This window comes from Brassica rapa, chromosome A02, assembly GCF_000309985.2.
Source record: "Brassica rapa cultivar Chiifu-401-42 chromosome A02, CAAS_Brap_v3.01, whole genome shotgun sequence".
NCBI classification, from domain to species: domain Eukaryota; kingdom Viridiplantae; phylum Streptophyta; class Magnoliopsida; order Brassicales; family Brassicaceae; genus Brassica; species Brassica rapa.
The window spans coordinates 19,401,271-19,428,846 of NC_024796.2; the positions used below are offsets into that span (position 1 = coordinate 19,401,271).

The 27,576-nt window shown below is 33.1% G+C and overlaps 2 protein-coding genes across 6 annotated transcripts in view; one reads left to right on the forward strand and one right to left on the reverse strand.

Moving 5' to 3' along the window:
* Window positions 1–11,256, forward strand: part of LOC117132037 — a 49,604-nt gene extending 38,348 nt beyond the window's left edge. Inside the window, exons 2-3 of one of the 2 annotated variants that reach the window (XM_033285398.1) lie at window positions 505–1,986; window positions 2,288–11,256. The gene's annotated coding sequence lies outside the window, so the exon portion shown is untranslated. Of the gene's footprint in view, window positions 1–504 lie in introns of both variants that reach the window. The other variant, XM_033285397.1, reaches the window with a different exon arrangement.
* On the reverse strand, window positions 10,055–27,576 carry LOC103849042 (hippocampus abundant transcript-like protein 1). 4 transcript variants are annotated; one of them, XM_033285383.1, is made up of 15 exons: window positions 26,846–27,576; window positions 26,537–26,726; window positions 24,047–24,158; window positions 20,549–20,620; window positions 17,904–18,016; window positions 17,415–17,537; window positions 17,116–17,318; window positions 16,923–16,998; window positions 15,875–15,961; window positions 15,698–15,778; window positions 15,407–15,493; window positions 14,662–14,703; window positions 12,978–13,056; window positions 12,800–12,870; window positions 10,055–10,384 (listed from the first exon to the last, which is right to left on the reverse strand). In XM_033285383.1, exons 2-15 carry the CDS (start codon window positions 26,708–26,710, stop codon window positions 10,316–10,318), a joined length of 1,389 nt encoding a protein of 462 aa, XP_033141274.1. In that variant the 5' UTR covers window positions 26,711–26,726; window positions 26,846–27,576; the 3' UTR covers window positions 10,055–10,315. The 4 variants fall into 4 exon arrangements, with proteins under 4 accessions (XP_033141274.1, XP_033141275.1, XP_033141276.1 ...); XM_033285384.1 differs by lacking the exon at window positions 26,846–27,576 and having other exon boundaries at window positions 15,875–15,949; window positions 26,537–26,839; XM_033285385.1 differs by lacking the exons at window positions 20,549–20,620; window positions 26,846–27,576 and having other exon boundaries at window positions 26,537–26,836.

Sequence of the window (27,576 nt, forward strand, 5' to 3'; positions counted from 1 at the left end):
TAAATACGGAAGTTTTGGAGATAATTGTGAAAATCGGGAAAAATGGAATATCTCCATTTTTTTGCTATGACGGCTTAAGGGCAGAAGAGTAAAAGCGTAAACCGACCTTGGAGCTAGTATATAAGGAGTCCTAGGCGAGGAGCAGGGAGGGAGAACTTTTCAGAGCAAACTTAGCACTTAGAGCGATTTAGGCAACTTTCCGTTTTTGTTATTTCGAGCTGCGACTCAATTAGGTTTAGCCGTCTTAGGGTTGCTAGAACTAGGAATCTCGCCGACAGCTCTCGAGCCCAGGCTTATACCTTGTTGTAACGCTCATACGCAGATTCGGAATAAGATCTACTTTGCTCTCTTTTCGATTTCTTATCTTTATCGTTGTTATTCTCGTGTTCTGATTGCTTGACGTGTGGTAATTAACAGATATCCGGGTCCTCTGGGAAACTAGGGTTTTCTTAGTTTCCTTATTTAAACGGAAATCGACAGTGCGAATTTCGGTTCCCACAACAGGTATGCGGCAAGGGAGACCACACATGACCTTATCGGATCCTTCTGCTATGGCCCCATCTTTTGCTCCTCCTGGAGTTGTACCTCCTGGAGCTGTATCTCATGCATCTGTCGGGTCTTCAAGTGCAGTGCCTGCGGCTCCTGCCCCTTATGTCAAGAGAAGAGAAGATGCTCTGCTACGTGCACCATCCAGACGTAACCAGCCAGACCTCCACCCTGACAAGATAAATGGAGCATTGTGGTAAGTTGAACTTAATGCTGTTGACTGTTAGCTTACACTGTCTAACCATATGATGTTTTGGTAAACGTGAAGTGTTAGTTAATTTTGTGGTTTGATGTAGAGATTGGTACACTTTTAATATTGTGTAATGCAGATAATATGTGTGATCCATTACTAACTTGCATTTAGATTATAAAATTTAAAATATTGTTTTTCCATTTAACAATGAAACACATACATTACTGTTCTTTTTCAATCATCCTGGTCAAGTCTTAAACTCACTAGCTACCTTAAAGATTAAATTGGATAAGCTTACAGGTTTGGATTTTATTGTAAACTACTACTGATAGATTGTAGGTATTTGTAAAAGCATTAGACCAGGTAAAAAAAATTGTATGATGAACCGTGTAGAGTTTAATATATGATTTTTGTTTGATGTTTTCCATTGCCTTGTCTCAGGTTTGGTATTGATCCTGAAGTCCATGCTTTTATCCGAGCAACATGGCAGGGAAACTATTGGGGGTCGTGGGCAAGCTGGAACTTGAGAAGAAGGATCAGTGGTGGCATGCGTTCATTGTCAGTGCTTCTTTCCCTCTCCTTTTCCTTTTCTCAAATATAAGTAACGATAAGTGTTTAACTCTAATGTCTTATGTCCTTTTGTAGCAACACTACTACTGGGATGATCAATTCCATGATGAAATCTACTTGAAATGGATGAAACAAACTCAGGTTACCGTCTGTGGCCGCATCAGCCAGAACAGGAGAGATAACAGGCAACCTTCTTACATGTCAGACGCTCACTGGGCAACGATGGTTGAGAAGTACAGCACTGAGCAGGCAAAAAGGAAGAGTGCAAAATCTGGAAGATCTCGTAAGTCTGCTCCAGTTGGGAAGAAGATGCACAAGCACGGTGCAGGCCCACGCTGCTTCCTGAACATTGCGTATAATATGGCCAGTTTTGCTTTAGTTTTTTTTCATAATTTTTTTTTGCCTTACGTGTTGTCTAACTTCCATCTGTTTTTTTTTTCTTGTAGATGATTGATGAAGGTTTGGATGAACCACCTTCATACACAGCCCTTGCAAGGAAGACTCACACGGGTAAAGATGGTTCCTTCCTAGATGAACGTACAGAGGAATTGGTGCTGGAGGTTGAGGAAGCTGTTGAAGAGATGTTGCAAGATGGATCTCCACTTGGCGACAGCCAAACTGACTCCACTGCTGCTTCAAATGCAAAGCGCTATCTTCTCAACCAAGAATACATCAAGGTCATCTCTTCTCTCATCCTCATTTTTTTTATTTCAGTTACTGTTTGTCTTTGTTATTAATTTATTTGAATTGAGACTGCCTTAGTTAATAATTGGAATTGAGACTGTCTATGTTAATTATGGTGCTTGTGATTGTCTAAGTTAATTATTAGAATGGAGACTGTCTTAGTTAGTTAAGGTGCTTTACTGCTTGTAATTGAAAATGCTTGTGATTGTCTAAGTTAAATATTGGAATTGATACTATCTTATTGTGCTTGTGATTGGAATGCTTGCTTATGATTATTTTCCTGTCTTTTTGCAGAGAGGAAAGACAAAGAAGGGTACAATATATGGTCTTGGCAGTGTTCAGTACAAGAACAGCAGTCCCTCAGTGCCAATTCCTGTCTCACTGCAGCGCAACCTAGACGTGGATATGCGCATGTCTGGCTTCGAGACCACCATTTCTGAATTCAAGGAAGAAATTGCTGGAGTCAAGGAAGATTTCAGTGCTTTGAAGGCAGAAATCTATGCTTTCAAGACAAAAGTAACCGGGGGGATGTGAGCTAGCCAAGCAACTCTCAACACTATTCTGCAAACTCTCCAATCTCAAGCTTTCACTCCTGCCTCAACTGCACAACCATCTCAGCCTCAAGCTCTGTCACAACCTCAAGGTCAGCCCCAAGCTCCAATTCAATCTCAACATCAGCCACAAGCTCAAGCTCAGTCTACGGCTCCACCACAACATCTCACGATCAATAACCCATCTGAGTTAGATAGGTGGTGCCAAGAACTCGGTATGTAAAGCTTTTGTCAGTTCATGTATTAAGCTACAATCTTTTGTCTACTTTGTTTCCTTATGTATTATCTTTTGAATGCTTAAAACTACAACTTTTATGTAATATATTTCGGTTTCTATGATATTTTAGCTTTTAATTCGCATTTTGGTCATTTTATAGAAATTTCAAATTTGTATTTTATAATTGTGTTTAATTTTTTTATAATTATTAAAACTAGCCACGAAAGAAATCGTAGCAAACCGTAGCTTATTGCTACATTACCTTTCGCATCAAACCGTAGCACATTGCCACGCAGGTTTTTGTCTCAAATCGTATCAAGTTTGCTACGAAATGTTTAGTAGCAATATGTGGCACTTTGCTACATTTTTTGACACGCGCCTTTTTTGCTACGCGCGTATACATACGTTTTGCGTTTTGTAGCATTTTGTGGTTTCTGCTCTGTATAACCACGAAAATTTGCTCATACCCACGAAAATTAATGTGGCTGTGGCCCTGTTTTTTACTAGTGAAAGTAGATATTATCCGTTTGCAAAGCCTCTCCTCCTACTCGAGTCTTTGCTTCTCTTATTCCTTAGTAGATCTTCTCTTCTACTCAGAGTCTTTCTCAACTCTTCCCGTTGCACAATCAATCCCACTTGACTGTTCTTCTCTTCACCACTTTGTTTCTTCTTACGGAAATAGATCCTCTGCAACGTATTAGAAGCTTACCATTTTCAGTTTTGGTTTGGCTCAAGTATGGTTTTACCTACACAGAGGCGTTGTTATGTTATACTAAAAAAAAATACTTGGCGACATCTCCGGGAACATCATCCCCCCGTTACATGGAGCTTTATTGTCTGGTTTTCTCATGCCCTACCCAGATATGCTTTCATTACGTGGCTTGAAATAATTGACAAGTTGGATACTTGAACAAGAACTAGGGAATGGGGGCATTGATCAACCTTATCTTATGTGTGGAGAGCGTGATGAGATTCGGGATCACCTTTTCTTTGCGAGTATGAACTTTTTTACTCTATAAACATCATGCTGGACTGGGATAAAATCAGTGGCGTAGCTAGGAACAGAAGCCACTAGGGTCGATAACTTATGTATATAAAATTGGCTATTTATCACTTGGTCAAACTATTGAGATTCAACCAATTAATCATAATGATATATTGAAATTTTACGCCTAAATAAATTAAATTTTAAATTTTGATACATGCTTCGTGCTACGCGACTGATGGAACGATTAGGTCACTCTCCCAACATTGCTTTCGTAGAGCTGAAGCATTGATTCTTTGCCTTGTCATCCAAGCTGCAATGTACTGAATATGGAAATAACGAAATGGGAGAAGAAATCTGAAGCAACCTCACTCATGATTCAAAAGAAAAAATCGAATGCAACTCTCAAATCTTTCATCACAGCATAAAGAGACAGTAGAACTCCTCTCCATTTGGGACCTCGCTTGCCAAATCGAATGCAACTCTCAAATCTTTCATGACATCATGGAGAATATTAGATTAAGAGAATGAAATGATTTAGAGAAGATTAGAACATAAAATGAAAGATTATGGTGAGATTAGTTTAGAATCATGATTAAGAGAGTATAAATTTAGAGAGAGAGACTCAGAACTGTATGATTGTATTAATGATCAGAGAGTACAATATATAGAGAGAGACAATAAGGGGATGAGGGTTTCAGAATGGGCATTATTAAAAAGGATAAGGTCTTGTTTTAATTCAAACTATCCAATGAGCTTCTTCCTTAGATATAAAGCACCTTTTGCTTTTATCCAGTCCTTTACATCCTGTCTTATGCTCTCTTATCCTCATCTCAACGATCTGATCCCTAAGAGGAGTGAACCGAGCTTCCCTTTATCATCCAAAGTTACTTATGTAACTTTGGTTTAACCGTGGTCGAAGTTACTCGCCCAAGAGTGTACGGCCAAGGTACGACCTGTACGGAAGCCTCGCCCAATCTCGTTCTTCTCCATCATACTCAACTCCTCATGTCTTCTCTTCACATATTGATCTCATCTCAACACTCCCCCCAAGCTTAGCTTTGTGAAAGACTAAGCTTGGAAACCATGAGACCTTCCTCATTAAAAACCTCACCAAGGAACATTCATTGGGACAAAACCTTGATGAGGGAAAAAGAGTAAAGACCTCATGGCAAAGGGGCTTAGTTCTTGGATGAGAGATCAATGAGTCCCAACCTGATGTAGATGGACTCCATCGTCTTCATCATTGCGGCTTTAGTAAACACACCAGCCAACTGATCTTCACTCCTTGTGTAGCATGGCAAGATCACTCCCAAGAGTATCATATGCCTCACCTTGTGACAATCCACTTCAATATGCTTGGTTTTCCCAAGAACATGCATTGTCATTGGTGTAGCTTGCTCAATCTCAATATGCTTGAAGATCCCTTTGATCCACACTAACTCGTTGGTAAGCTTCAGCATTGCTCTATACTCAGCTTCAACACTAGAACATGAGACCACCTTTTGCTTCTTACTCTTCTAAGTCACAAGGTTCCCTGCAATGAAGGTGCAGTAGTCGGTTGTAGATCTTCTGTCTGCTCTATCTCCAACCCAATCTTCATCACAATAGCCAACAACTTATGTGCTCCCATTGCACCCTATCCATACTCTTTGTCCCGGTGATCCGTTGAGGTAGCTTAGGACTCTATCAACCATCCTCCAATGATGATCCTTTATAGATTTCAGGTGTTGGATCACCTGATTCACAGCAAAACAGATATCATGAAACAGTTTGCTGTCTTCAAGCTCCCCCTCTCTTGGTACTTTGTACCCATCCTCCATTGGCATTTTGGCGATTTGCCCTCCAATCTTACCTGCATCTTTCAACAGATCAAGTATATATTTCCTTTGGGACATGAATCTTGGATCTACAAATCTCAATTCCAAGAAAGTACTTCATCTCTCCCAAATCTTTAATTTCAAACACAGATTTAAGATAGTCTTTGGTCTCTTGTATCCAACCTTATCACTACCAGTAATGATAATGTCATCAACATAGACCAATAGACAGATGATACCTGATGGTGTGATTAAGGTGAAGAGAGTATGATCCAATTCAGACTTCCGGAAGCCTCTTCCATTCAAGGTTGTGCTCAGCTTGTGATACATTCCCTGGTTTAAAACATTCCCTGGCTTCACTATACTCTCAAGACCCGAAGCAGGATGCATGTACACCTCATATTCAAGCTCTCCTTGGAGGAATACATTCTTCACATCCATCTGCCACAAGTCCTATCCAAGATTGGTTGCAATGGACAGTATGATCCTGATGGTGTGAAACTTAGCCACAGGTGCAAATGTATCAATGTAATCCTCTCCATTGGTTTGAGTAAATCCTTTAGCCACCAGCCTTGTCTTCTTTTTATCAATTGTCCCATCAGGTAGATACTTGATTGTAAATATCCATTTACATGATATTGCCTTCTTCCCTTTAGACAGCTCACTCTCATACCAAGTTTCATTCTTAATCATACCATCAGCCTCATCAGCTACAAATTCTCTCCATTCTCTATCTTTCATTGCCTCCGCATACGTTCTTGGTATGTAGCTTTTATCCAAACTGATCATGAAAGCACAATGCTCGTTTGTAAACTCGGCAAATGAACAGACAGTTTGGCTGGGATGTGCAACGGCTTGAGCATTGTAAAAGACTCTGGTATTGGCCCAGTTAGATGGATCTTTCTTTGCTCTTGTGCTTCTTCTCAATGGCACGGTCTCCACACGTGATTCACTCACCACTTCAGGTTCTACAGCCGCTTCACTTTGTACCTCTTCTCCTTCTTCAGGTTGAGCCTCATTCGGATCTCTTTCTTCAGCCACATCTTCATTATGCATCACATTTTGATCAGGACTTGAGCTTCCTTCCTTCTCATGAGCTGTATCAGACTTGTTTCCCCCTTCATGATCAACATGGGATGTGTCTTCAGCTTCATTAAGAACTGGTGCTTCTCGCCCTTTTGGATCCTTGGTTGTATTGATCCCAAGACCATCCAATATCATCCTAAGGCTGGCTGCCTTATCAGATGGTTAAGCTAGATCCTTCAGATCTTTCCAGCTCCTTTCTTCATAGTAACCATTAGCTTCTATGAACTTCACGTATCTTGATACTAATAGCCTTCTTGTTTGCGGATCAAAACACTTGTACCCTCTTTGTGTTGTTGAGTAGCCCACGAACATTGCTTTAGTACTCTTAGGCTCCAACTTGTTCTTCATATCTCCTGGAACTAGCACATAACATAGGCTCTCGAACACTCTCAGATGGCTTAGAGATGAGTAGATCTTATTCAGCACTTCAAATGGTGATTGATCCTCCAAGACTCTTGTAGGTATCCGGTTGATCAAGTAGAAAGCAGATATCACAGCATCACTCTAAAATCTCTTTGGCACATTGGTTTGAAACATCATGGATCTCACCACCTCCATTAGACGTCTATTCTTTCTCTCAGCCACACCATTTTATTGTCGAGTGTAAGGGCAGCTGGTTTAATGTAGGATTCCATGTAGAGCTAGATGTTGCTTGAAGTCATTATTTGTGTATTCTCTACCATTATTTGATCTGAAACACTTAAGTTTGGCATTATAGTGGTTAGATACATAAGCTTGAAAGTTTTTAAATGCTTCAAGAACTCTATCTTTAGTTTTAATGAGAGTTATCCAAGTGTATTTGGATTTTTCATCAATGAATATGACAAAGTATTTATAATTTTCCCTAGACAAGCAAGGAGTAGTCCAAACATCTGAATGCACAAGATTAATGCATTTCTCATAGATAGTAGTTGAATTTTTGAAGACAGTCTTACAATGTTTGCCCAAAATACATGCCTCACACTCATTATTTTTAAACATGACACATGGTAACATTAAGCTTAAAGTTCTAACATGTGGATGACCTAATATAGCATGCCATAATGCATCATTATTCAAACTAGAGATATAACTAAACGAGCAACTTGAATTGGAAATGGGAGCTATGTCTTCTAGTATATAAAGCTCTCCTTTGGTAACTCCCTTGCCAATCATCTTTCTGGTATCAATATCCTGAAACTTCACATAATTTTGACTAAAGATAACATTGCAATGTAAATCAGTAGTACATCTTTTAACAGATAATAAATTAGATGTGAATTCAGGCATATAAAAGGCTTTAAACTCTTTATCAAACATATTTAGATTTCCTATTCCTTTAATTACAATTCTATCACCATTAGCAATCATCACATGTCCACAAGCAGGTTCTATGTTTTTAATTAGACTGGTATCAATAATCATGTTATGAGATGCACCATAATCCACAATCAAAGGTTTTATCACATTTCGAGCAGCAAAGGTTCTAGATGCATCATTAGTTTCAATACCATGACTTAGATAACCATTAGTTCTATCTATGTAAGATGCAGCAAGAGAGTATCCAAGAGGGGTGTTAATACAGTTACCATTCTCTTTGAGGGCTTTGATAAGAGCATCAATGTCTGATCTCCTTATCATCTCACTGTCCATGCCCTTCCCGGAGTGTGTTGAGTAGTTAACACCTTCCCTTCACCCTCTCGCATTGCCTGTCCAGCTCCAGATGTACCAGCTTCATTAGCTCCTTCAGACAGATGCGCCCTTGCCTCTCTATCCCTCATAAACTTGGCCGGCTTGAGATGGGGGTGTAGGATCCAGAATTGGCTCCTCTTATGGCCCTACTTCTTCCAATGATTGCACTTCCCTCCAAACTTCCCATCTTCCGTCTTGTAAGCCACCTTGTTTGCTTGAATAGCATCAGCTTGGTTCACAAGAGTGAGTTCCCCCTTTCCTCCAAACAGTCCAACTGATCCTTCCTCTTTTTGTATCTGAGCACACACGTCTTCAAGGGAGGGGAGCTTCGGTGATCTCAAGATATGCTTGATGAGATCATTAAAGACCGGATTCAAGGTGAGTAACAAGCCAAACACTTGATCCTGCTCTCTCCTCTCCATGAGAATGTCTTGATCATTGGTGTTAGGCCTCAGCATCTCTAGCTCCGACCATAAAGCTCTGAACTTTCCCAAGTGTTTAGTAAACTTCAACTCCTCTTGCACAAGTGTATTGATCGATCTCTTCAACTCTAACACACAGCTCAGATTTGATGTGTTATCGTAGAACTTTTGGAGAGTATCCCACAGGTCTTTTGGCGTCTCACAGTAGCTGTAGGCTTCCAAGATTGAGGCTTCAAGCGACCCATGTAGCACCGTAAGCACCTTCAAGTCATCTTGATTCCACTTCTCTTGATCTACCACCATCAGCTCTTGGCCGCCTTCTCCTTCTTTTGCAACAGGTCTCGGAGCTCCATCTGAGATGTGGCTCCATAAACCCTTGCTCCCAACTGCCGCTTTCACCAAGCGAGACCACAACAGGTAGTTGGTACCACCTTTCAACGTAACAGCCACCGAGAGAGCCTTGCTCTTGCTTTCTTCCATCTTGAATGCTTAAGAACGAACGTGAATGATATGAAGCTGAAGAACAATGAGATTAGAAACCAGGAAATGAGGAACCTGGCTCTGATACCATATTAGATTAAGAGAATGAAATGATTTAGAGAAGATTAGAACACATAATGAGATATTATGGTGAGATTAGTTTAGAATCATGATTAAGAGAGTATAAACTTAGAGAGAGAAACTCAGAACTGTATGATTGTATTAATGATCAGAGAGTACAATATATATAGAGAGACAATAAGGGGAAGAGGGTTTCAGAATGGGCACTATTACAAAGGATAAGGTCTTGCTTTAATTCAAACTATTCAATGAGCTTCTTCCTTAGATATAAAGCACTTTTTGCTTTTATCCAGTCCTTTACAGCCTGTCTTATGCTCTCTTATCCTCATCTCAATGGTCTGATCCCTACGAGGAGTGAAACGAGTTCACTTTATCATCCAAAGTTACTTATGTAACTTTGGTTTAACCATGGTCGAAGTTATTCGCCCAAGAGTGTACTGCCAAGGTACGGCCTGTACGGAAGCCTTGCCCAATCTCGTTTTTCTCCATCATACTCAACTTCTCATGTCTTCTCTTCACATATTGATCTCATCTCAACAAAGAGACAGTCGAACTCCTCTCCATTTGGGACCTCGCTTGCCAAACGTGAAGTGGAATTATTAAAACCTCAATTTTTTTCTCTTTGAAACAGTTTTAGCTCTGATTTTTAATATTGTCGTCTCTGCTTTTTTTTCTAGTTACAACATAGCACTGTAGGTCTTCGTAAATAAACTAAATTTTCTTTGATGATTAAATACAATTTCACATATAACCAAATAAAAATAAATTTTCCTTTTCACTTTATATTTTATAAATACAAATATGAGACTAGTGTTTCTTTAGACTTACCTATACATGAACAGAAACAGTCTTAAACCTTAACCTTGAAGTATATGGTGTATGTCCTAGGGGCTGATGACGAGACAAACATGCTATTAAACAACAACACAAAAAATAAACATTGACGTATGTATCTAGAACTTGTACATTATGCTTCGCTACAAAAACCATGGTTTTGAGCTGTCTGGAATTATGGAGATCCCATATCTGCCACTGGAGTTGTTGCTCTGATCATGAGACTTAAGATAAAAGCTATTGTCTACCAAAAAAAAAAGAAACAAAATTACCACATTTAGTAACCTAACAAACAAGTGTAAAATGAAACTGACTACTGAGAGATTGATAAAAATAGTTTATTGTTTTAAACAGAACTGGTAGAGTTTGATGACGGATGTTAGTTTTTTTTATCTTTTTATAAATAGTGACATTTTCGAAAACACACATTTTTTAGATATTTTTAGGTTCTTACGAACCTATCTGGACCCGGAAGAATCTGATTCGTATCCCATCAGAGAATTTATAATACCCGAACGAAATTTAATTTTAAATCCAAAGAATCTGATATCCAAAAACACTGATTTGTATTCGAACGTATACATGAATGTCCATGTCAACTGATTCTATAAAAAATATTAAATTATTAAGGTAGATTCAATTAATGAGGTAGTTTAGAAAGGTGAAAAAGAATATGAAAATATAATATAACACTTAAATAGGTAATTTCTATTTTATAAATTTGTAATAAATGATGTGGAATTATTTGGAAAAGACAATAAATGAATTGGTTAAAATTAGTTAAAAAGGAATGAAGAAAATGTAAGAAATTACTTAAGAATATAGAAGTATTGTTTTGTACTTCAGTTTTAATAGAATAGACTAAATCTTGATCCGTGAGTCCCCTTGGGTATTTGGTTTCATTTTTATGCATTAATATTTGTTTTATATAATTAATAGTAAATAAATTAACAAAAATCATGTAACAAATTATAAACTTAGGTATTTTCAAACACAATAATTGCATTATTTTATTTTTAAAATTAATTTATTTGTTCCAAATTGTCATATGTATTTCTTTGACAGCTCTAGAGTGGGAAACAACATATTGCTTCCTCTAGATTTTAATCGCATTTCTACACGAATATTTATCATATTTAAATTACATAACAAAATTACCAAGTATATTATGTGCAGTTTAAAATATAAATTATATTAGATTTTATTAATATGAAAATCTTAGATAAAATAGGAAATGGATCTAATCTTCCATAGTTTTAATACATAGATAATTTAAAATTTTATGTAAATATTAATTTATTAATTGATTCATTATTTTACGTATCTTTAAAATCATTAAATATATATTTCTTCTTATATTAACATTTTTTAGTTTCATACCTGATATAGATAAACTTTGTTTGTTATTATTTTAAAATTTTGCAACATAAGAGTACATAAAATTTTAAATACATACATTATTGATACATACATTATTCTACTAACTAAATTAGAAGAGGCCAATTAATTAAATTTAACTGGGTTAGTTTTATTGTTCTGAAATTTTAATTTCAGAAAATCAATAAATTAATTTGATAATTTAATCTATCTCCCAGTTTTTTTTTTCCATTTATGACAGTCATCAATTGCAATGTTAAGTTTTAGATTTCGATTTTTAAAGTAAATGAAATATTGCAATCTTCTCAATTTATTTGGTAGCTAAAGATTAGACGATTTCATAACATTTTTTATGGAAACTGTTATTTATTAAGTCTTATTTATTAACCTTAATTATGATTAAACGAAAAAAAAGAAATGGCATTAGGTGTAATTAAAATGTTATTTCAAGGGTTAGTTCATATTTGTACTTCAGTTTTAATAGATTAGATGTTATTTCAAAGGTTAATTCATATTGTTACTTCAGTTTTAATATATTAGATGTTTTTTTTAACTTATTTACGTTATATTAAATAGTTACTATTTTTTTTTTGCCTAAAAAAACAAGTTTCCCTTAAAGTTATCAAGCACGGTTTAGCTATTTTCATACATATACACGATTTTTAAGGTTTTCTTAAACTTTAATATAATAAGAATGTCATTTAGGAGTTTTAAGGAACAAAATTTTTAATTTTGTTAACATTAGTTCAGTATAAGGTATAAAATTAGTACTAAATTTAGTTAAATGTAATGTGCGTGAATATTACGAAGACCATATATGCTTCGACAAATGGCCAAACAATTATTATTTTTCATGAGATTGTGAATACGAAATAAATATTTCTCGAAACATATTTTTATTATCTAAACTCTCATGAATAATCACTAATTGTTAACCCAAAATAGCTCTCTTTAAGAAACAAAACAAGCATTGAATCAATATAATAAAGAGAAAAAATCAATATCTTTTCTGGACACCATCTGGTGGTTTTTATGTATCAGTGTTATGCATTTTGTTTGTTTTTACTCTTATCTTAGAAGTGTTTGTGTTTTGTTAGTGGTTTTGCCATTATTAACTTTTCTTTGTATTTTAGGGGTCTAAACCTAAAAACATTTGAAAAGGTTCAGTTTTCATATTTGATCAATATGAACCATAAAGCTGGTTTAAAAAATGAGCTTGCATAGGGTCCATGTTTACTTTGAGATTTCAATTTAAAATGCAGAATGGCAAAAGTTATATTACCATAGTAAACCCCGCGCACATAAGACTGAACCCTGGGAAATTAAATGGTGCTCTTTCAGACAAAAACCAGCCTAGAAGAAGCAAAGAAAAGAGCACTTGTGTCAGTTGCAAGTATTGTCTACTTTTTAATACAAAATGTCCTCTATTTTTAATTGTTAACTTTCAGTAGTTACTGAACCTGTTAGAGGTGAAAATGCTAGCGGAGAAATGACGTTTGCAAGAGAGCATATGCTTGAAATAATCCCTTGCGCCTTACCCTGAGTTAAGTCAGAGAGAAAGTTAACTGGACTGTTACAAAATTCACTTCTAACATAGGTCTCATTTCATTTGAATATCAATTAGTTTTTAATTTACACTACGCACAAAATATATTTACTAAAATATTTATATTTATAAAATGATGTATTAAAAAGGATATTAATAAATTTAATTATATTTATAAAGTTTTATATTTTATATTAAATTGATGAATAAAACTAAATATATTTGGTGTTTGCTTGTGTGAATAATAAATTTTAATTCAAACTATAAACATTTATTTAAAGTTTTGTTCTTACGCATATTATAATACGAGATCATCATTTTAAAATAGTTTATAAAAAAAAAATTTATAACAATGCCAATATGCATAAATAAAATTTAAAATAGATTAATTTATGTATTTAACCTTTAAAGTTTATGATGCTTTCGATGTTTTCAATTCAAATAAGTTAATCCATTTTTATCGCGTTTCACAAAATCAATGTTTATTTTAATATTTTAGAACTGTAAGAGTTAATATGTTCTCTTAATCAATTTTAAAAAACATAAACACATCAATAATAAGACAAACCACCATAAAATCCAGTAACATAATTTTTATATATTCATTTTTTATCAAATAAAAATTATAACAATGTAATTTAATACTCTCTGAATTAAAATTAATTATATTAATCTAGAAATTTCCTTATAATATTTATAAAATATGTTAGAATACAAGTATTTATATTTTTTTTAGATTATAATATAATATAGTAGATGTTTTAATAATATTTGATTTATTAAGCTATTAGCTATATTAGTCATTTTAAATAATTTAATCATAATTTTGAAATATTTATTTTTTAAATTTAAAAAATAAATATTTCAAAAGTATGATTAAAATTTTTATAACATTTTATATGTTAAACTAATAATAATCAAAATTAAATAATATTACTTAATGGTAAAATACTCTCATTTGAAATGGTACATCTTATTAAATAATATAATGTATAATTAATAGCCAAAATACATGTAATGAATTTTTAGGTGTAGTTTTAATTTCAAAGGGTTTTTTTCTAAATTTCACATCAACAAAAAGTTAGTTCCACATGGATTCTATTTTATTAGAATATATATAATTGATGTCTTAGAAATAATTTCTTCCATTTTTATCTTACATCAGGAGTTCTAGTGGTTTAGATTATTGTTAAGGAAAATTACAAGTACTTGAATTTATTGAATGTGTGTGTGTGTGTTTATAAGCTCTTCCGCCGATTTTAGAAATAGTTATTAGTTATTTAATTGTTATAATATATAATTTTTTCTACGATATTCTGATATGTATATCAAATTTATTTTATAGAGGTTAGAGCTAAAGATTAGGATTAGTTTTGCTAAAGAGTATATTTCAATTTCTTTTTTATAAAAATCATCTGTTTAGTAAAAAGTAAAATAAGAATTTAAAGTATCAAAATTTCTACATTACTTTAGTTCTGTTTACAAACTTGATACCCAAAGATTGTCATTTCTTTAATTTCTTTTCAATTTTTCTTTTGCTATCTATCAAATAAAATCAAGGAAGTAATGTAGCTTCTTTTAAGCGAAGAGTTTGTTACCTGCTCGTATGATGTTACTTGTTTTGAGACAATGCTCCGCATCTGCAAAATTGAACTACTAATAATATGAAATCAAAATAAAATTGGGTTATAAGAAAAGATGTTTAAAAGTTGGATTATAAACGCAGAACCAACGATTTGATGGGTTAGTGGACGCGTTATAATGGGTTCTTGTACGGCTGATATGTCCTGCTTGAGAATGGCATCATGTTTTACTGTGTTTAGCCACCACCTTTTTGTGAAGGCATCTCTCTTCTAACTCATATATGTTGTGGTGGTGGCTCTGTGTCGAGTCATCTCATCGGATTGAAGTGGTAGATAAGGATTTAAATTTATTTATAGAAATGAAGGAGAGGCTCCTAAAACTATTCTCAATGAAATACAGAGAAAAATCCTACAAAAAAATCTCTACTTTTTTATTCGGACTTCCGAATCTGATTATTTTTGTGGGACTTTTCTTTGTATATTTTGGAATTCCTCTTTTGTTGATTCTGTCACAATGTCTCATTTTTGAATTCCTCTTTTGTTGATTATGTCCCAATGTCTCTTCAAGGGTTTATTGCTATTAATTGGTATCAACAAAATACTAATTGGATTTGTTTCCATGTTTTTTTTTTTGGCATGGAACCATTCTCTTAAGTCAAGAAATTTTTAATCATAATTTGTACATCTAAACTTTCATTGATATGATACTTACCATTTAGCAAAAAAAAGTAATAGTAAAAATGATATGTAACAAACTTACACATGACTGAGGAAATATAGAGACAAGTGAAAACATGGCCGCCATATATGGAACCCACGCGGACCATGCCATACCGAGGAGAAACATCTTGAAGTTTATAACATGAGAAACAAAGACATAACAAAATCAAAGAAAAGAAAAACAGAAGTCATGTTAAGTCTCATAAATTTATATCACGAAATTAATTTAACATTGAACTATATTATATAGATTATCTATCTTCTAGTTTCCTATTTGAGATCCTAACAAGTTTAGAAAATTGTAACACAGTAGATAAGAGAAGCTGCTTACATGCGCACATCCGAAAAACAGACCAATTGAGAGCAGTTTCTCCTCTTTTAAAGCAGGAATTAAAATGGGCATGAAGAGCAACTGTGAAATTGATTTCTTTGTTAGTTAGACAATGAGGATAAATATTAAATTTCATAAGTCCGTAGAAAAGTAAGCATACTACTAGTTCTCCTCTACCTGTGAAACAGACCCGGCAATGCCAAATATGATCATCAAGTCTGCAAACTGGTCTTTGTTAAAGTGAAACTTGGCCTTTAAATAGTAATGCGTGAAACAATTAACAAACTCAAAGACTCTTATTTTGCAGCTTTGAGAAGTAAAGAAATGAACAAAATTAATCAGATAAACATAACTAAACCCCAAAAACAATTGTAGTTAATCAGTTTGTTTAAAAATGAAAATTATATATGTGCATAAAGTTACAAAATGCTTGTGTATGTTAATGCAATTCTAATTTCATTAGCACTTTTTCAGAAATATCATATCAACTACACTAAATTTTATATAATATATTTGTAAATATAAAAATATAAACCAAATTAAATCAGTTAAAAATAATCAGATTTTAAACTAATTATATCAAAAATATGATTTAATTAGAAAGAATATACACAGCCCACAATATACCAAACAAGGATAACTTAACATATCAATATTATTATATATAAAATTAAATAACAATTCTGTGATATTTAACATAAACTTATATATACATAAATTATAATACAATTTAAACTAATAAACTAAAATAAAATATTGATAAATTCTTATGATTTGATTATTTTGTAACTTTTTATATATGTACATAAGTAGACTTTTGAGAGAGAGTCATATAGTTCACACATTAACATAAATAATGTTTCTTGTAACTGTTGAATGGATGATAAAGAGAATTACTTAATTTATTTTTTGCTGCATTGATATTCTCCTACAAATTATCATTTACCTATTTTTTCTTATTATTGTCAGCGTCCAGGGCTGACCTAAAACAATTGGGGTTTGAGACAATAAAAATGAAGAGCATGTGTTTTATTAATATCAAAAACTTAAATTATGAAGGAAAAAAAGATCACAGAGAAGATAAAGGCAATAAGACTTTTGAGTCTATAAAACTGGATAATGTATGAAAATTATAAATGAGATTCTTACTGCAAATTTTTCTTTTCATCACAATTTTAAAATTGTAGGAATTATATGCATTAATAGTTAGATGCTTAAAACATACCATAGATGATGCATGTAGACCGGCCTCACTAAGACTACTGAAGAATGACACCATTGCAACTTGAAAAAGTGGAACGCTGGAAAATTAAAACAAGTGATTTTTTTTTTGCTAAAACCCAAGTGAATGTAGTCTAAAACTAATATGAAAATTAATTACTTTAGTCACTAAAAGAGTAATGAAAGAGTAGACGCACCTACTCCTCATTAGAGAGGCCATTTCACGTACAGAACGTAATGTTCTAGATATTTGATTTCTATGTGCAGGGTAATCTTCAAGTAACACATAACTCAATTTCTCGGTTGAAACAATGGAAGTAACCAAGCTATTATCTCGGATCGAATCAGGTAGAAAAATTCTCATGTACACTGTTGAAAAAATTGCTACCGTTGTCGCGACCTAAAAATAAAAAAAAATTGAATATAAGAATTTGAAATGAATGTTCACTACAGCTATATAAATGCACATGTCTACATATATGAATAGAAAGGAAACCTGAAATGTAGCGGTGGTGGATAAGAACCGAGCACAACAATTTGCACATACAAATGCACAAGATCCAATTCCGGTAAGTATTCCAAATGCAGAGGCTCGATGATTTTCGGATACATTATCAGCCTACATATTGTCCATAAATTTTGTGAAAATTGGAATTTTTTAAATATATATAATCATTTAAATATACTATAGTGTTTTTTATAAAACAAATTTGTTAAAAATCAGGTTAAAAATGATTGTCAACACTTTTATATTTACATTGTTAAATAATTTTAAATGAAAAATACTTTTTAATAATATTAAAATTGAACTTTTGAAAGAAACATTAATATGAAATAAATAGTTTATATATTTATGGTGTTTTGCAAGAAAAACCCCTATAAGTACACATTTTGAGCTATTCGTAATTGCTTCTATCTTTTGTAATTTGTAAGTTGACGACAAAAAAGAAAAAAAAAAGAAAAAGAAAGAACGAAAGCGACGTACCACATAAGCAAGTGCAAGACAGAACACACTTCCTTCACAAAATATGGACGTGAAAGTCTTGAGAACATAGTAGATGTAGAAGACAGACGTCTCTCTGCTATACGCTAATATAGCTGTAGTTTCAACCAAATTATATCAGACTATTCGTTGATATTTTCTAAAAAAACAAATGACAATGTGGTTGATTAATGTCCGATACCAATACTTTACAATATAATAAAATGAGAAGTTAAAAAACAATGCGGGAAGGATACGATTTAGCTAGTTTTGATGAATGTAGACATTTTTTTTATTTTGTATAAATGTATATTAATATTTTTGATTTCGGATTTATAGTTTACTTTAGTTTTGTTTATTTGAAAATCTATTTGTGAAATAAACATGAAGATGTAATGCTGACAGGTTTAAGAAAATGTTAGAAGAACTCACGATACATGTCAGAAGATGTATCAAATGTATGTAGTGTTCCATGTGCTAATCCCGGAGTAGTATAAGAAGTGGTACAAGAAGTCATTCACGAAGATGAGCTGTGAGGCAACTGCTGAAATATATAAGTGGATAACATAGGCTCGACTTATACAAGCTAGGACGTGGCTGCTTAGTTGGGTAATCATCTTATATAATATATTTAAAGTAAGAAAGAACTTCATTATTCTTAAGAGAAGAAAAAGGAAAGATTGTGTGGATACCCTAAGTTTAGGGTTTAGCAATCAGATAAATACCATGAAGTCGTCAATGAAAAAGGCACGCGCCTAGGGTATTCTTGAGAGAGGCACATATGTGTGTTGTGTCGTCCCACCAGATAGATGGTGAAATCTGTTGGTGGTTTACTTGTAGAGAACTATGCTCTTCATAAAAAAAAAGAGTAGTAGTTGCTCTAACCATTGTAATCTAGATAAGAGTGGTAGGCACAAGTGTATGCTTGATTGCTCAAAAACACGGAGTAAGAGAGTCGAACTGGAGTATGACAAAAGAAACATGCACGTTTGATTTTCAAAGGTCAAAAGGTTTCTCGATCAGCTTCATGATTTTGCTAAGAGTCATACTAAGGAACCATTTTCTTATTTCGGTTTAGTCTGTGAGCATAAAAACATGTCAGCATAACATAACATTTATATGTGACTAACCCTGAAGAATCAAGGAACAGAGAAGGAAGATGGAGTTGTGGATCAAAGGAATTAAAACAAGTGTCTCAAAGATATTGTTGGTGAAGGAACCACAAGAAATTCATATATTTTAGTGAAGTCTTAGAGATCACTTAGCTTACATTCAGAGATGATGTTCATGGTAGTCTAGAACAAGTAAATCATCTGATAGTGAAACATTCTCTTTGGAATATTTTCTTGTCATGGGGTATATGCTTAAGAAGAAGAGACATGCGAGTTAGATCATGGCAGAGAAGAAGCCTCACAGAGCTGTGAGATTCAACCGAGTTAATACCAAAGAGATTTTGTGTTATGTGTTTTCATGACGTTGTTGATGTGGTTTTACAGTTTGGTGCAAATGAAATTGGGTAAACGAAGAAAAGTTTTTTTTTTGTTGATACTAAGTTCAAGATTATTTTAAGAGAGGAGATAAGGGTGAACATAAATGGTTACATCAGAAATATTTCTTGGAAAATGATTAATAGTGTCAGTGATTGGGCTCAAAGATATAGAATAATAATCAGGTTTTCAATTCCTGGTGCTATTGAACATGCTGATTATAGTTGACGGTGGAATACTAAAGCCTTTGGAGATTTTGATAGGTGAAGTTGGCTAGTCACAACTTCATAAACTTTTTATAAAATTACAAACACGTAAGGTTCGTTGCTTTAGGTTCAGAAAGAAATTAGTTGAATTTTTTCTGTTGTATTTCTATCGCAACACGAGTGGCTATTGTACGAGTGTGTATGAAGATGAAACGGTCATCAGGTGTAATGAGATGCAAGGGAACATCTTCACATCAAATCTTGGGATCTGATTTGAAAAGATGTTGAGGGAGTTGCTACTGCTATAATAGAGAGAGCCTGAGAACCAAAAAGTGTGTGCATTCATATTGTTCATCAAGATGTATGATCGAATTGAGAGTGAGCTAAAAGGAAAATCAGTTTTTTACATGAATAGAAGATATAATCAGAAATAAGAATGAAGATTTCTTCTAGATAAATGTTTCTATTAATAATTCAGTGATGAGAGTCAAACGAAATGACTTTCAAGTTAATTCAGTTTCTTTGAAATAACTAGTAATCCTTGTTTCATCATAAAGAAATTCGTGAGGTACAAAACGAAATTGTTTGTTGGTTTTGTTTGAAGATTTCTGGATGTTAGACTTGGTGCATCTAAAGTATTTGGTGATTGAAATCATGGATGTGGAAGCTTGTGGAAGTCTATGTTTGAAAAACACCTTGCACGGATTTTCAGATTATATATGGATGCTTTGGAGTATGATTTATCCAATGTGTTGTACATGCCGTTGAGAGATTTCAAAAGACAGATGGCACTATTCAGAGATTCCTTAAAGTGAACATTCAACATCTACATCACAGACTACACAGAAAATAAAGATTTAGTTTAGTGAAAAAAGCATCTGAAAACAAAGACACATAAATTTGATAAAATAAAGATTTTCATGTGGGTGGTGAACATAATGAAGAAAGCCTTCACCTTGGGCAGATTTTGATGCACAAGGAAGAGAATTTTTAACTCCACGGTTCAAAGCTATGTCATGTTCTGCATCTGATACATATCAAAAGAACTATTGCAGAAATCAACTCTGAGATGAGTTATTCAAGGCAACATATGATGATCCAAAATTAATCTGATTGAGTTGAAATTTTATGAAAATCTTCATTATACTACAGTCTTGAAATTCAACGGTTGGATTGAGATTTCAACGGTTGGTTTGTCTTTTATTCGAGTTTATTCAACCTTATTCAGGTATAGCTCATCTGAAGTTTCAGATTTTATCAGTTCTGATGGAAAAGTCAAAAGGACAATCAAACGAAGCCGAAATGAAAAATATTATGGCATAAACATTCTAAATATGTAGAACTGCATTTTGCTAGAAGGTAATTGGAGTCAGAGGTCAATATCATAGTGGAATGATGAAAATTCAGAGAAGCTGATTCAGAGCTATAATAATGGTTTAAAGAGATTGAAGATTTGAAATCTTGCTCAGTGGGGCTCATGGGAAATGGCAGGGACTAAAAGATTCATCAGAGAGGACATATGTGTAGATGTGATGCTATCTAAAAATAAATACGAGTTTGTTTTCTTTTAGGTGATGATTCAGAGTTATGTTCATGGGCATCAAGCAGAATTTTGAAGAAAAGAATGTATTTTTTCAGAACTGCTAGTGCATCAAAAAGAAACTATTATGTGCGTACGATAAGCTCAGATATTGTTCTATTGGCGAGAATGGTGTCTGTTTGATGATAGGACAGCTGATTCTAAGAGAATGGCATCTACGAAGGCTCATTAATTTATTTTAAAAGGACAAATGTATAGTTTATGTTGGCTTCAAGAATCAAAGATACAAGCTGAGGAACATGCCCTGATCTGAATATCACAAGAGACGTCAGTTGCCTGGTGATGAAATTCAGAAATAAAGGGCTTCTTAGTGGATTATACGAGAACATGATCATTCATTTAGCGAAAAATGTCAACAAATGTCTTGTCAAAGTTATTCGGAAATTTAATTGAAATTACATCACTACGAAAGAAAGAATATGTGTGTTGTATTGTTCTTCTTTTCACCACCAGGAGAAGGATAGTGAAGACTTAAGCTCATAATGTTTCTGAGAGAATATAGGCTCAGTCATGAACGGATTATTCTAATTTTATTTGAAACAAAGCTTAGTTGATGTACACCACGTTTATGTTCAAGGTTAAGACTGAGTGTTCTGGTATGGATGTGGTTCTACAATGTTCTCAGTGGTGTGAAGCAAAGCATGGAATTGATCTGTTTAAATGTTGGTTGACGATAAAGATCAGTTTTATACAAGCATATCTGGCTTTTAGATCACTCAAATGATCTATGCGGTGAAGCAAAGTTTTGTAAAGATTGTCTAGGAGAGCTTTGAGAAAGTATCGATACTAAATGGACAGCAGACTACAAAGGATTGCATTTCTGATCTCTGCAGTTTTCTTTCAACGTAAGGATTAAAAGATGGTGGTCCTTACAACATGAATTAAGTTTAAAGGTTCGCTTCAGAAATATGATTTGCAAAGCGAATTCTAGAATGGAAGTTGAGCCTGATGTATGGTGGAGACTTGCATGGAAGATGCCTTGGAAAGAAGGATCATGTGATATGTGGAAAGCATAATTTGAGCCGCTGCAATGCCTGGTGAAGTTGTATATTTCAGAGTGATGTTAAAGTGTATACTCACCTAAACAAACTGGTGTTTGGGATGAATGTGCATATATATATGAAGAAGAAAAGTGTCGAGATGTCAGGTTTATATGTTGGTTAGTTACATTGGTGGCATGCTGCTTTGGGTCAAGATCATGGTGAACTTGATTTCTAAACACGTGTTTGGCACAGAACATGAAACATACCTACCGACTGGGTAAATTTGAGAAGAGGAGATGACATGGAACTAAACTTACGGGGGATAATGAATTTCCATTGAATATGCGTACGAAGAATGTTTCTGGTTACCTTGTTGTGATGTTGTTGGTTACACGACAAAATTCTCAGACAAAAGAAAGGTTGTGTTGTTTCTTAGTAACCTTCAACGTTCACTGGAATATGTAGAATGAGTACATTAACAATGTCTACTGGTGGGAATTCTGAACGGTATCATTTGTGAGCAGCTTGAGAAGAAAGAAGTTATTTTTAGAGAACTTCCAAGAACAGAGGAGCAAGGACTGCATTGATGGATGTGCTAGCCCTTACAACACAATTATTATTTTTTAAATTTAGTTGTTCACTCAAGCAGGGAGAGAATTATGATACTGACAATGTGCAGAGAGATCAAGAGCATTAAAGGCGTGGGAGCATCACACATGGGGAATCTTAATTTTGCGTACACTGATTAAAGAAGGAGTGCTTGAGTATCAAGCTAAGCTAAAAAGGGAGGGAATGAAGATGCCAAATCCTTTGTGATGATCAATGATGTTTGATACACATCATTGAGCATGCGTTGTTGGATTCAAAAACACAGTCATCAAGGGAGAGATTGAAGATATAATGATGACTTGTTTAAGAAAGTGTTAGAATAAGCAACAATACATGTCAAAAGATGTATCGAACGTCTGTAGTGTTCCATGTGCTAATCCCGGAGTAGTATAAGAAGTGGTACAAGAAGTCATTCACGAATATGAGATGTGAGGCGACTACTGAAATAAATAACTGGACAACATGGGCTCGACTTATACAAGCCAAGACGTGGCTGATGAGTTGGATAATCATCTTAAATACTATTCAAGATAAGAAAGAACTTATTTATTCTTAAGAGAAAAAAATGAAAGATTGTGTGGAGACCCTAAGTTTAGGGTTTAGCAATCAGATGGATACCAGGATGCCGTCAAAAAAAAAGGCACGCACTTCGGGTATTCTTGAGAGAGGCACATAGGTGTGTGGAGTCGTCCCACCAGACAAATGGTGAGATCTGTTGGTGGTTTAGTTGTAGAGAATTATGCTCTTCATAAAAACAATGAGTAGTAGTTGTTTTAACCATTGTAATCGAGATAAGAATAGTAGGTATAAGTGTGTATTGGATACCAAATATCAATTGTTGGTTGCAGCTTTTTCTAGTGAATGGTTTTTCGACGTGATTCTGGAAATGTAGGAAACGAATCCCATTAACAAATATCTATGTGTTCTTTACTTTATATATATTCTATGCACTCGAACACATAGTACTAGCTGTAATATGCAGTTACAAAACATTTATTAAATAGATGACTGAGTTATTATTTCTTTCTAATTTTTTTTAATTAATATTATATAGAGAGGATATGATACTAATGAATTGTTCTAAGTGTCATTCACTTGTCTTCAATTTTTGTTGTTTTTCTGATATTTACCAGGTTGTCTCGTGAAAGTATGTGAAACATAAATGGTGCTGTTGCTTTTGCTTTTGCTTTGAAGCAAGGCATACTAGACGTGAATTAAAAAGCTTTTGAAAGCTCTTAAGTGGGACCATGAGGAAACGTACCAAGAGGCAGAATGTTGAGTGCCATTGGAAGTGTGAGTAAACTTTTTCTTCCATGCTTATCTGACAAGCTTCCTACCAACGGCATCATCATCAAGGACCCCACACCCGTAATCTAATAACCGCAGATATTAAAGACAATTTGTGGAAGATACGATTCCATTTCGTTTTAAACTATATAACTAGGTATAAAATTAAAAAAAAAATGACATAAATAAAATTAGGTGGTAAAAAACCATAACCAACCAAATTACTTTATTTTCTTACTTGCAATTTCGAAAATGTATGTTTTCATAGAGGACTATATGTTTGTAGTTTCAGTCACTTTGTATCTGAAATTATTAACTTTGTCAGTTCGTTTTGCATCTTTTAAAAACTTAAAATTAAAATTTCAGATGAAATTATGTTTTAAAATTTAAGTATTTTCTGTATGAACACCTCAGTTCAACTATCTTTTTCTCAGTATGTATGTGTGGGGTTTTTATTTGTTTTGGATAAATTAAGTTTATGAATATAAGTTTCAAAAAGAAAATTAATGAATTTATCCTTAATTGCAGCCTTATCCAAAAATAATAATCTACATAATATTATTTGAGAAGTCATTTTTCTATGTGACACACTCACATTAACTCTCACGGTGGTTTATTATATTAATACCCTTAATGAGTTAAGTTTATTATATAATTGTCATTACTAATATTTTATTTTTATTTTGTTTCTATTAATACATTCCTATTATAACCAAATTGTTATCAAAAAGGAATTTCACATAAAAGGAAATATTTATATATATTTCTGTTTTATTTTCATTTTTATTAATAAAACCATATTATGATGGTTTATTACTAATGGAGTTTATTATTATAACTGTCGTTATTAATATTTTATTTTATGTTTTTTAGTAATACATTCTTTTTATAACTTATTTTTATCAAAAAGGAATTCCATATAAAAGACAATATCTAGAAATATTTTTGTTTTTATTAATAAAACCATATTTTTATGAAAAAGGCAATATTTTTACTATTAAAGTGCAAAATTTTAATATATTTCAAATATATCCTTTCTTAATAAAGATAATTGTTTTACATCATAAAATATTAATCCTAATACTATTTAAATGCTTCAAAAATAATAATAAATAAGCAAACTGATTCTCAAATATCTAAACTATTAAAAAATCGACATCAATATAAAATATCAGTCAATCATTCATTATTCACATAAAATATTCTTTATTCATAAAAAATTATCTTTCCTTGGTAGGAAAACAATTTCTATGACTTCCATCCAAAAATTTTATTCTTCTTTAGATATATGCATCTAAAATCAAAATAAACATTATGACGTGTTTGGAAAAAAATATCTTAAAGAAGCTGTTTCTATTAAGATGGTTTTGATTGATGATGAGATAATTTTAAGAACGCATATCTTTCAACTTATACTAATCCTACCTTTATAAAAATCAAAATTGAAGAAGAGTAACTGTAAAAACTAAAAGTAATGACTTCGTTAAGAAATTCGAGAAATAATTGGTAAAATTTTAATCCAAAATAATTAACACATTTAAGATCAGTTTTTATACTAGATTTTAGAAATAAATATTATGGCCGAGTTGAATATATTTCACAAAAAATCATAACACTGCAACTAAATTATTTATAATAAAACTTTAATTAAAATAACATGAAAATACACAGTTTGTGTACATTGTAAATTGTATGCTTGTAAGAAGATTCAAATAAATAATCCTTAGAAAAACCCATGGGGTAAAAACTTCACAAAATTGCAGAAATTTTCAATATGGTTAAACAAGATAATTAATTGTTATGGTTAAAAATTGGATCAGTAACAGAATATCAACTGTACTAGATTGTCTACCGAATCTATTAACTATGATAAAATCCTTTCTCATAAAATTTTTTTATTCTACTTTTATTTTAATTTAATATTTATGATATACTACTCTCTTAGATACTCACTCCCATATGAATGGCGTTAGAAGTAAGGTAGACATGATAGCTTTGATGCAATGAAAGAAAGTGAATATATATTTTTGTCTTCATTGACTTACAATAAAAAAAGACTTACAATAAGTGATTTCTTTGCACATGCTGTGCGGTAAATTAGAATGGATGTTTTTGGAAAAAGCAACGGAAAACCGTAAGCAATCCAATACCGATCAATTGAATAGTATTTTTTTTATATAAAAACTGATCGACTCTGAGAAAAAATAAATCCAAACTGAAAAACTAAACTAAACTAAACTAAATTACACAGAATTCCCATACAATTTAAGTCTTTAAAACTGTTAAGACTCAAAAGACAAACAAATTAACCGAAATTAAGCAGTTAATTAATCGAAATTGTCATTTATACTTTTAGTGTTTAGTAAGTGACTATAGAAAAAAAAGGTTATACGGATAGATAAATATGAAGTAGTGAAAATCTAAAAGTAAAAACGTAATTGAAATATATTAATTTAATACGTACAGCCTGTTGAAAGCCTGAGAGGTAAATTGCGAGGGAACACTCGTCTGTTCCAGGACATAACGCCGCCATACTGACGTCTGTAATGACCGGGACTACAATGAACGCCGAGAATCCGTGCAAGAAGACGGTCATGAAAAGGTGTCTTAGCCCCTGAAACGTTGTTGTTTCCTCCATTGTTAAGAGATGTCCTCTAAGCAAATGAAAAAATGTGAGTGCAGATAAATTAAACACGAGAGAGATTAAATATAAGAATGAGGTTGCTTCCTTCGACTTCTCATTCGCTTTCAATTTTTACTTTTATGCTCTTACTTCTTGTTGGAGCAACGCCAAAGGTAGACGTCTCACACAAGTTCAAAAAAAAAAAAAAAGGTAGACGTCTCACATATTTTTTTTTTCTTTTTTAAGAAAACATCTCACTTACAACATTTATAAGAAAGTTAATTTTGGACTGATGATTTAATTCAGTTGGTAGCTTTTTCCTCCTCTCGACATACTTAATTAAAAAAATGGAGAACCAATTTTGAGATATATATATATAGAATATATCGAAATTAATAGGTTCATAAATCTCTGAATTCAATTTGAAAGTTTAATATACAAGCCATCAATCTATATATATATATATATATATAAAGAAATGTTCCTCTCTCCTTAGCGCACTATATCATAAATTCGTGTATCTTGGGAGTGGAATGTGTTCCCTTTACCGAAATTATGTGTTTCATTGATTCAAGTTTAAATATCGTTTGGGTTTTTGATTGCACACAATTTTTTTTATTAAAGCTTGGTAAAGTCCATCCTGAATAAGAGAAATTCGGCATTCTCTAAACACGTCATTTTCTATTTCATGGGTTGAACCCTTATCATTCTCAGTCATGGGTTAAACCTGTAAATGTGAGAACTATAGCACAAACGTAGAGTAAAAAGTACACAAGAAAATATATATACAAAGATATATGGGCAATTGTCAATAATAGCACCTTTTGAAGTTTATGTCTCAAAAATAGCACTAGAAGGAGAAAGTCACAAAAATGACATTC